This window comes from Rhinatrema bivittatum, chromosome 1 (genome assembly GCF_901001135.1).
Source record: "Rhinatrema bivittatum chromosome 1, aRhiBiv1.1, whole genome shotgun sequence".
Lineage (NCBI taxonomy): Eukaryota > Metazoa > Chordata > Amphibia > Gymnophiona > Rhinatrematidae > Rhinatrema > Rhinatrema bivittatum.
The window spans coordinates 427,214,710-427,225,928 of NC_042615.1; the positions used below are offsets into that span (position 1 = coordinate 427,214,710).

At 42.5% G+C, this 11,219-nt stretch overlaps 2 protein-coding genes across 4 annotated transcripts in view; one reads left to right on the forward strand and one right to left on the reverse strand.

Moving 5' to 3' along the window:
- The window catches only part of ELP1 (elongator complex protein 1), a 273,772-nt gene extending 269,560 nt beyond the window's left edge, over positions 1–4,212 (forward strand). For all 3 annotated transcript variants that reach the window (XM_029603978.1, XM_029603967.1, XM_029603987.1), the window contains one exon: positions 3,816–4,212. In XM_029603978.1, coding sequence (XP_029459838.1) covers positions 3,816–3,883 — 68 coding nt within the window. In that variant the 3' untranslated portion in view covers positions 3,884–4,212. The remainder of the gene's footprint in view (positions 1–3,815) is intronic.
- Positions 4,213–8,940: 4,728 nt separating this feature from the next.
- On the reverse strand, positions 8,941–10,261 carry LOC115080997 (actin-like protein 7A). The gene has a single exon (XM_029585501.1). The coding sequence runs from the start codon at positions 10,200–10,202 to the stop codon at positions 8,973–8,975; it is 1,230 nt and encodes a 409-aa protein (XP_029441361.1). The 5' UTR covers positions 10,203–10,261; the 3' UTR covers positions 8,941–8,972.
- Positions 10,262–11,219: the final 958 nt, after the last annotated feature.

An 11,219-nucleotide genomic window follows, 5' to 3' on the forward strand; every position in this document is an offset into this window, starting at 1 on the left:
AGGTCCCCTTCCCAAGGTTTGTGCAGGTAAATAGCGGAAGCCATTCTGTTTCAGTTGTTGTTGTTGGAGGAAGATGCCAGGCACAAGATGCTGAAGATCCTCCAGTTTGTGGAGCCTCCTAAGGAAATCATGGCAGTCCCAGTGCACGATATCCTTAAGGAGCTGCTGTTGAGGATATGGGAATACCCCCTTACCCCGTTAACAGGAAGGCAGTTGGGATCTGCCTCATCCAGAAGGCTACTGGATTTGATAATGTCAGCTCCCCCACAATAGGTGGTTGTTGAATTTGCTCTCAAGAGGGCCAGGCACTCTCAGACCCATCCTCAGCACCCCCAGGGAAGAACCACAAGATGTTAGACACTCTTGGGAGGAAACAGCAGGACTCTTTCCTATCGCTGGTGCAGAAGGACCTGGAGTGTGGAAAACACGAGGTCTGGGCAACCTATGATGATTTTGAAATGGCAGCGAGGGCCTCTACAGTGGGAATTGGCACCCGCAGAATGGCATGGCTGCGGGCCTCAGACCTTGGTCCAGAGGTTCAGGAATAGCTCCCTGATGTGCCATGTACTGGGGAGAATCTCTTTGGATATAGGTTGAGGGATGTGGTAGCCCAGTTGTGGGACCACCATAAGACCCTCCAGCAGCTCTTTGCTGGCACTCTGGACCCGTCGTCCTCATCAGGAGGTTGGAGAGGCAGGGGCAGAGGAAGTATTTCTATCACCAGAAGAAGTACTATCCTCCAACCTCACGCTCCTGTCAACAACATGTGAGCTCCTGCAACTACCCCAGACAGCATAGAGCTCCCAAGCCCCAGCCGGCGGTTCAGTCAACTTTTGAATGGATCAAAGGGAGCATAAGCCAGTTGCCTATACCAGAGATGATGGATCCCCAGGCTTCGGTTCTTTGTGAACTAGTGGCCCAGTATAACCTCGGACCATAGGTTCTGTCCATCGTCCATCAGGGGTACCAATTAAACCTATTGGGTGCCCTGCCATATTGCCCTCCGTGCCTGTTTTGGGGGCTGGTAGTGCATCAGGAAGTACTGCTTGCGGAGCTCTGCACCCTCTTAACGGCCAGGGTTGGCCAAGCCTGTTCCACCAAGGCAGAGAGGGCGGGGATTCTACTCTAGGTATTTCTTGAATCCAAAGAGAACAGGAGGACTCCATCAAAATCCTAGACCTAAGGGCCTTGAACAAGTTTCTAAAAAAAAGAAAAGTTCAAGATGGCTTCCCTGGGCACCTTGATCCCCCTTCTGCAAAATGGGTACTGGCTATGCTCCCTCAGTCTAAAGGAGGCGTACACTCTTTTCAGGATCTTCCCAGATCACAGGAAATATCTCCTGTTCATAGTGGGGAAACAGCACTTCCAGTACATTTGGGCTAGCGTCAGCCCCACATCTCTTCATAAAAAGCCTAGTTGTGATTGCGACACACTTCTGCAGGCTGGAAGTGCATGTCTTCCCCTATTTGGATGATTGGCTGGTCAGGAGCACATCTCAGGCAGGGGCTATTTGGTCCATGAGCTTGATCATCTGGGTGTTGCAGTCACTAGGGTTTGTCATCAACTACCCAAAGTCCCTTCTCAGTCCGTCACCTCAGTTGGACTTTATAGGAGCCCTGCTAGACACGCCTCAGGCATTGGTCTTCCTGCTTTGTTCACGGACTGCCACTCTGACATCCATTAAGGCAGAGATCCAGAGAAGTCAGCAGGTGTCAGGATGGCACATGTTGAGGTTGTTGGGCCATGTTTATACATGCCAATGGACCCTGAGGCCTCAGTGACACCAGGTCACGCAGAACCTCCAGGCTTACATCTGAGTAACCCCCATCTCTCCGAGACTCTTTGTCCTGGTGGCGGGTACTCTCCAATCTGGAATGGGGGATCTCTTTCTGGAGTCCTCCTTCACAAATTGTCCTAACCACGGATGCATCCACCCTGGGCTGGGGAGCACCTGTAGAGGGTCTCTGCACCCAAGACCTCTAGTCTGCTCAGGACAGCTGTTGACAGATAAATTTCCTGGAGCTCCGGGCGATCAAGTACGCGCTATAGGCTTTCAGAGATCGGCTGTCCAACAAAGTTGACCTAATCTAAACAGATAACCAGGTAGCAATGTAGTATGTCAATAAGGAGGGAGGTATGGTATCATACCTCCTGTGTCAAGAAGTGGTCCAGATTTCTTTATGGGCCTTATCCCATTGGTTGATGCTCAAGACAATGTATCTGGTAGGTACAGAGAATGTGGTGGCAGACAAACTGAGTCGTGCCTTCCAACCCCACAAATAGTCCCTGAACCAGGAGGTGGTGAATAAGATCTTTCACCTCTGAGGGATCCCAGACATAGATCTGTGCACGTCCCCCTGGAACAGGAAAGTAACTCAGTTCTTCCCCTGTAAGGGAGGTTAAACCAGCTTCAGACGCCCTGGCCCATCATTGGGGCAAGGGTCTTCTGTACGCATATCCTCCAATTCCTTTGCTGGCGAAGACTCTCTTGAAGCTTCGTGAGGATGGGGGACTATGATCCTCATAGCCCCTCATTGGCCGAGACACATCTATTTTCCATTCCTATGGGAGATAGCCATCTGGAAACCGATCAGTCTGGGGACTTCCCCAGATCTCATCACTCAGGATCGGGGGAGGTTGCGGCATCCCAACTTCCAGGCCTTGTCGCTCACATAGCATTGTATTTAGAGCCCAGGTCCTCCAAGGGTGTAGCAAACAGATCTGAGCAATAATAACCTTGTCTTTCTTCTGAAGATCACTCTACTGACAATAACTAACCAATGCTGGTACTAAACATGCATGTCTTCAGGCTACATCTGAATACCCTTAAATTGTCTGGTAAGCAAGTGTACTATGAAAGCTTGTTCCAAATACATGGAACCGTGAGAATTGCTGTTCTCACAATTGTGCTACCTAGTCTATCTTACTGAGTACATATACCAGTCCTTCATTTTTTGAACAGAGGAACAGGTTGGATCTCTATGTCACTAATTTCTTGCTTAGTTTGGGCCCAATCCTGGTGGAGTTTTGAAGGCATTTTTTTTTTTAATTTAACACAAGCAAAATTGGCAGCCAGTCTTAGAATTGGAGAAATGTTTTGCCTGATTTTAAATGCTGTCAACAGGCATGCTGCTGAATTTTAAACTAGTTGCAGCTTCCTGAGTAACCTCTTTGAAGGCCTAAGTACAAACCATTACAATAATCTAATTATGGTATAAAGATTGATTTAAAAATACTTCAGACCAAATGTTGGATGGATAGGCCATAACTGATGCAAATTGAAAAAGCAGTTTCTACTGTTAATATAATATTTTTAAATGATGAGGAGAGATAAGAACTCCCAGCTATGTACTGAGTCCTTTATTGCTAATTAATTCTAACAGTAGCGAAAGATGGACATGCATACTCATCATTTCTCTTAGCCCATAAAATGTCTGTTTCCAGAGGATTCATTTTTAATTTGTTTGCACCGAGAGAAATTTTTATGAACAATGATTCAAACATGTAAGCACTTCTTTACAACTAGGATCCAAGGAGATGTATAATTGTATATCATCTGCAAAAAGGTGATATTTAATCCCTAGGTCATCGATGATCTTTGCCAGTGGCTGCAAATAGATGTTGAATAAAAGGGCTTATAACAAGGACCCTTCCGGAAATCAGAAGTCATAGTACATGAGCGAAGAATTGCAAGTTAGCTGAACTGTTGCTTTTTGTGGTTTTGATAAACTATGTGGAGAATTTATAATGTGAGTTAATTTAATTCTCATATTGTCTGTACTGTAATTTTAAAAAGTGTGTGTTTTTCATTTCAGATGCAGATCTTTTTGTGGCACCAAAGATTAACAAAAGCATCCAGTGGAAGCTGAGTTTCCTAGATTAATGTATCTACCACTGAATCCAATTTGCAATGCATATTTGATAAAACATTTTAAAATGGTCAGCATGGCATCTGCCTCTACATCTACATCTACTGTGCTTTTCAAATTTAAAATGCAAAGGACTTTGTTCAGTGTTCAACATCTAGCCACATGCTGCGTTACGCATTCCAACGATGGACTGAGCATCCCAATAGTTGAAGCTCAGGCAGTCTGTGTGGTTTTGTGATTCAGAGATATACTTTGTACAGTTTTCTTACATAAGAGCTTTTAACTACATTTTTGTGTAAAATATCTTTCCTGGTTACCAATAATTATAATAAAGACTTGATTCTACCGGATGGATTTCTGTTTACTATCCATGAACCTCTAGCTATGGGGAAGTGTGCATTGCATTGAGCCCTGAAAGTGTTCTATCCACAAATGTTCAGTGGCAAAATTGTATTTCCTAGTGTGCAGACAGATGGACTCAGGATCAGTGGGTTTATGCTCCCTTGCCAGCAGATAGAGATGGAGCAAGCTGACGTCACAGATATATAGCCTTGCAGTGATCCCAGCCTGCCAGTATTCTCCGTCTCCAGCAGATGATGGACGTGCATCTCCCTATGGGGATTGCTTCAAGCTTTTTGGAAGGAGAACTTTGAAATTCTAAATTAAGGAAAAGAAAGCCCCACTCTCCTGCAGTGATACCTAAAGGTCCCTCCCCCAGTTGAGAATTCCTGAGGAGATTTCCGTGGTCCCTCAGAGGTGTGCCTTGGTCCAGTAGCTGGGTTTCCCGGCATGGACTTAGCTACTAGTTCAGCTGAAAGGCAGCAGGTGCAGGAGGCCAAATGCAGCAGTGATGGCAAATGCCCTCTCCTCCCACAGCCGAAGACCTCTGTACTTAGCCAGTAGGTGCCGAGCTCAGTTAAGGATTAAAAAGATGAAAGTTTTACCTTGAATCAGAGACAGAGGGATCCTTTGTCTGTATATTTAGTAATCTTATCTTCCTCGTCAGAAAACAAATGTGTCTGCTGTAACAGTACCCGATGGGTTTTTCCAGATGCTGCTGTGATTTATAGAAGATAATTTCCCTTGGATTCTACTTTTAATTCTGACATAAGTTTCCTTACTGTCTTTTGACCCTCAGCATATGACATCTTTTGAGACCACATGATGCCAAACTTAAATATACAATATTCTGTAGCCAATATATTTTCTTATACACTATCATGTGTTCTGCAGACTACAAGAAACAAAATCATTAACATATAATGCATGATACCAAAACAAACAAATCTGCCCTTCACACTAAAAGATCAAGAAATACACAAAGGGGTTGACTTTAAAATCCGCACGCATGTTATAAAATACGATTCCCGTGTGCACTTGCACGGCTGATTTTAATATCGGTGCATGCATGTGTAGGTGGGTGGCATCATGCAATGGGGGTGATTTTACAAAAATACGTGCAGCAACGCACATAAGGTTTTCCGAGTTCCCTCCCAGTTGGCTCCAATTAAGAGGCAGACTAGAAGGGAAATTCCCTATAACCCTTCCTACTTTGCCTCCCTATTCCCCTCTCCTCCCGCCCCCTAATCCCTATCTACCGTAAATTTTTTGTTTTATTATTGCATCTAATGGCACTGTCCCAGTCGACTAAAACCTGAAGCATAGACTGGTAGTGAAGGCAGACAGGGACTGGAGACAGGGCTGGAACAGGAGGCAAGGCCTGGCCTGAAGTCAAGGTTGGACCGGAGACACGGCAGAATCTGGAGATAAAGATTGGAGAACGGAACACAGAAGGTCCACAGGGTGGACTAGACAGAACGAGTCAAGGACTGGACAGGACTAGACAAGGCAGGGAAATACAGAAGGCCCGAAGACCAAGGCAAAGAAACACAAAGACACAAAGGCCCAGGCAAAGCTGAGCAGGACAAGAAGGCTCAAAAGCACAGGGCAAGGTGAGGAGGCCAGAAAGGCCTCAAGCAAGACAGAAGGCCAAAGAGGCCACAAACCAATGCAGAAGGCCACAAGCAAGGTAGAAGGCCACAGGGACCCACAGGACAAAGCAGACAACCATGCAGAAGGAAAACAAGGCAAGGTGGGCCAATGCAAAGAGTCAAGGTAACTTGATGAAAAGGCACGAAGTTGGGGGAAAGGCAGGGCTAAATAGGGCTGGCCCTACTGTGTCATGGGAGCATCGAGGTGGCTAGCACAGGAGAGAAAGTGCTTCTGTGAGGACTTCTGCTGGCAGGGAAGCTGATTAACAGCCAGGATTGTGACAGTTGTGAGGGTGTTTTTGTGTGAGGACTCTTGAGTTCACAAAACGATAGTCAGGCTCATGCTAAATAATCCCATTATAGCAAAGAAAGTCTTTTTATTGGTCTACTGCTCAGTAGATTGGTCAGAAGAATGTGGAACAAAAAACATCATGAGACAAAAATGGTCTACAGGCTTCCGATTCAGACAGAAGAGCTGGATAGAGATTTGATCGAAAACATCCAAAAGATGGGGAAGAAGGAAGAAGTGTTGCTCATTGATGATTTTAATCGGCCTCATGTAGACTGGAGTATCTCTTCTGTGGAATCTATAAGAAGTAGAGAAATAGTGGATGGCCTCCAAGGGTCTCTGCTCAAACAAATGTTAATAGAACCCACGAGGGAGGGTGTAATACTTGACCTAATGCCCAGAAATATAAAGATGGAAAACAGCATGTTAGTTTATGGATTATTGACATCTAAAAATAAAGAACTGATGTACATGTAGAAACTCAGGTCTTAAGGGATGTCAGGGGGTTAACAGATTAGGAAAGACTTTGAGAAATAGATGATCACACAGTTTAAACGTGTTCATTATTTAAAGTGGTTCCAAAGAACATTCAAGCTGGTTGGGGAAAGAATGAAAACTCTAATCAGTAATGCATGATCCTGTAATGAGCCTAGCCACCACATTTTGGACTAGTTGTAAAACCTTTAGCAGAACTTTTGGAAGCGATAAGTTTATATTTGAGGCATTTTAGGTCTTTTTTCTTTCAGTCAAATCATTACACATTGGTTTGTCCATAGACTATGGAAAAGAGAGTCCCCCACACAAAGCCCTGCCTCAAACAACTCCTCCCCCCCCCCCCCCCCCCACCCAATAGACATCAAGAGGGACCCAGCTGCTTTCAACAGCAAATACCCCTGGAAGGCATGAAAATGACTATTTACATTTTTTATTTAAAACTGAAAATGTTCAGTGAAAATGTAGACATATTCAGCATGATGTCATTTCTTGGAGGCATAGTTGTATTTTACAAGATGTGAATGATGCAGAAGTATGGACTTGTGAAAGATGCTCTTGCGGATGTGCAGAAGTAGGGTTTGGATTCTTATTGTATTATGCAGTGTTGCCAGGTTGTGGAACTGTGTCTGCTTGTGATGTAGTCCTGAGTGGTGCCTAGAAGAACGATATGCCCTATTGTAAATGTGTGCTTTGGTATGCATTCCTTTGAGGCATATTCTATGTGTAAGATTGTGTGTGAGTATGAATGATGGTATGAAAGTAGGTTTTTCCTTTCTAGATTCTGTGCACTGATACTGTATCTTTGAGAGAAGAGGATGTGAGAGTGTTATCTTGGTTGTTAGGATGTAGGGTCAGGACAAAGCACTTTAAAATATTGAGTGCCACAATAAGTTGAAGAAAAAGCAGTATTATTTCTTCAAATAAGACTACTGTCATAAAAAAAAATGCAGCAAGTGATTTGTAGAGAGAGAAAATCTATTTTCATGTTTCCCCCTCATGACCCAAGCTAGGGTAAAATGGCATGGGTTATTCATGTTAAGTTTGCCATTTTTACCATGAGATGAAAAGAAACCAAGTGACAAAATCACTACCATAGACTATGAAAGGAGCTACATGACATGGGATCTTTTATAAAGGGTCCAGGAGGCAAATAACAACAGCCTTTTTCACACAAAAATAACTTATTTTCTGCCATGCTCAATATGTTTGACAACCTTTAATATCTTTTTATATGACAGTTACTATTCCACAAAACCGGAGCAGACTGAGATAGTCATCATCGGCTGCCTTAAAATTGTGAGTTTGGCTGTGTGGTAAATTTCAGATTTCCAGCTTGAAATCCTTTGCTTATGCTAACTACTTTCATAAGGATTGAGACTGTGCTTTAGGCCTAGCTAGGACAGCTAAAGGCAGAAGTACTGAAAATGACATAGCTACAGCATGCTAGAGTTATAGATTAATTTAATCTTTAATAACAAAAGTCTAACCATATATGGAGGAATTTAGAGATATTTACTCCAAAAAGTTAACAGTAATTTCTTAGGAAAAATGTAAACTTATGCATGCATTAGTTACACTGAATTAATTGTTAGTTCTTGGAATTCAATGTAGAGCAAGATATCCTGACTGTTGATTTGTCCAGTGCTTATCAGTGTCTTAAGATCATTTATAAGGTATGAATTGGTGCTGCATCACTCAGAGCTCTCATATCTTGGGTCACAGCTGCTCTCCGGCATTGTCGATGTATGCACGATCAGATAATAAAATAAGGAAGAAAGCAAATTGCTTTCTGTTTTGTTTAGTGATACAAATATTTCTTTAAAGCTTTTAAAGTGATATAAACTGAAGCGAACAAAGCCAGGCCAAGGAGCCTTCCAGGTAAGTCCCATTTAAAGGATTTTCCACCAGTCAAGAAAGGTAGAATTTCAATCAAAATCAACCCATCAATAGTTATGCAGGGTATCTGTTGGGAATATCAGAACCATATTGGAGGGGATGGGTTATGAATGGTGGCTGCTCCTGCTTACCTAGCTGTATAAAGTGTGAAGGTCCTACCTACAGGACTGGCCTGAAAAGCACTCGCCAGTTAAGGTAATACTACTCTCCTTTCTGGGAAAAAATTGACTCAAGCTATTTATATATATGAACAGAATTAAGATTCAATTAATTCAATGTTAGAAATAAATTATTGTAATCTTATAAACTGTTATTCATACCTAAAATAGGCTATTTAGGTCTCATTAGAGTTTTAGGGCTGGTGGATTAATTTGAGATTCATTGACTAGAGATACAAAACTGAAAGGTCATAGCTTTCTCTTTATTTCATGCTCAGAAGCATTTTCTATAAATAATATGAGGTCCATCCTCATCATATTCCCTCTTAAAAACCCAAAGCTGTTGAAAAGACTTGAGAGAGGCCAAGATAGAGCCACCAATCCAGACTGAATATTTCCTTTCTGGGGAAGCTGTAGTCAACAGTTTATCTTGAGGGGATATCTTGCTCAGTTCTCTTTGAAAACGCCCTGGAAAGCCTTCTAGCATGGTGGAACCTCCGCACAACAAGATACTGTTCATCATAGTCTTTTTAAAAATGTCATCACATTTATTGAGACAGGTCATGGTCAAGTTGTGCAGCCCTGGTTGATTTGATCCTATGAGTGATGGCTTGAAAAGAGCTTCTGAACAAAGGAATCTCTCCTTGCCAATGGTAATGAGGTGCCCATCTGGAAGTTCTAAATCTGCTCTGTATTCACTGAGTGGCAAATCCATTTCATAATCAAGATCAGAAGAAGCATAGCAACATTTCATCTTAATATCTTCTATGACTTGAAGATGTTCTTCTGTAAACTTGTTCCCAGTCTCATTTAATAGATTCATTAGGTATTTGGTAATATCCTCCCCGCCATAGTCCACCCTTCCTGTGATACTGGGCATAGTATAACCATCATAGATAGGTACCACATAGGAAACGCCATGACCACATTCTACAACTAGCCCTGAAGTGTTTCCATAAGAATACATAGAGAGTCTAGATTGGTAAGAGATATGCATTGCTGGAGAACAGAATGTCTCAAAAATCATCTCTGCATACTTTTCTCTGTTGGTGGTAGGACTCAGTGGAGGATCGGATACCAGGACAGCATGCTCCTCAGGAGGGATCTTCATCTCTTTATAGAATATGTATTCCCAAATATCTTGCATGCAGTTCCAGTCTACCACTATGCCATGCCTCAGTGGGTTGATGAGTTTTAAAGGTATCTTGGCATTAGTACGTTCCTGTCCAACAAAGCTTTCTTTACGGTCATCTCCGGTTTTAGCAGTCTGCTGAAGATGTTTCCCTACAATAGATGAAATCACAAAAGGTGGTCTAGGTTGTCCAGCATATCCAGCTTTGCAATATCCTGTCCCTATGTCTATGATCACGGATCTGGTTTCCTTTACTACCCTTTCTACTTTGCGTGGTAAAGATATATTTTTCTCTTTAGGCACTGCGTCTGCTTTACCCACTGCAGCCTTTTTCTCAGAATCTTGCTTTGCTGTTTCTACAGGTTCTGACATTTCTTTTAATGCCTTTAAAATCAATTAACCTTTAAAGTCTTGCAGTAGGAAATATGACAGGATGCAGAGAGTATGGTTTCCTTGGAGAAGTTAATATGGTGACATCATTGATTATGAAGTCACTTGTGTAGTTGTATTTCTGAACAGGATACAATATAGTCCAGTCCTTAATAACTTTCCTACAAATGAGTTGGAAATTCCATATCTGTGTTAAACACATTTACTGAAATGCATTCACAGCTTCAGTGGAATGAATTTAGAACTATTTGCAAAAGAGTTAATTGAGGACTGCTCTTAAACTTCATAAGTGACTTTATAACATTTATTTATTTATTTGCAATTTTTATATACCGACATTTGTTTAGTAACTTCACATCGGTTTACAGACAACAGAAACTTGCAGCAGTGCTAAAGCGAACAGGAATTAGAGGATATATGTATGTAACCTTTTGTGTCAGCTGGCACCATACTCATAGACTCTTCTGTGAAGAATATCTTGGAATTTCCTTTGTTTACTATTTCTGGTAAATGTTCAAAACCCAGATATTGCCAAAGGCTTTTCCTGAATTGTGTATTTTTTTTACAGTTATTTCATCTTGGAGTGACTAGCTGCTGTTCGCAATCTGTACAGAACCTCTGCCAGGATGTCAATGCAACCAGGCAAATCTTGCAGGAATAGTGCTTTTTAGTCCATGTCCAAGTATGTTACTACAGCAACATATAGCATTGTTCATTCCCTGTGACTATAGAGCAAACCATTCATGCACACCAGGGGTTTATATACCAGCTGACCCCAACTCTGGGCCACAATAAAACTGTCTGGTTAAGTTGCACGTTACCATTAGACTTGTCAGTCTTTATCTTTCAGCTAGAGCACCCCATCCATAAACATATCACAGTCCCACTCTGGTAAATGTGTACCACCTCAGGGGAAGGAGGGGCTACCTTCTGTAGAGCACTGGATTACTAACATAGGGTGAGGGAAAAAGGAAAATTCTCTTGCTGGCTCCTGTGGAC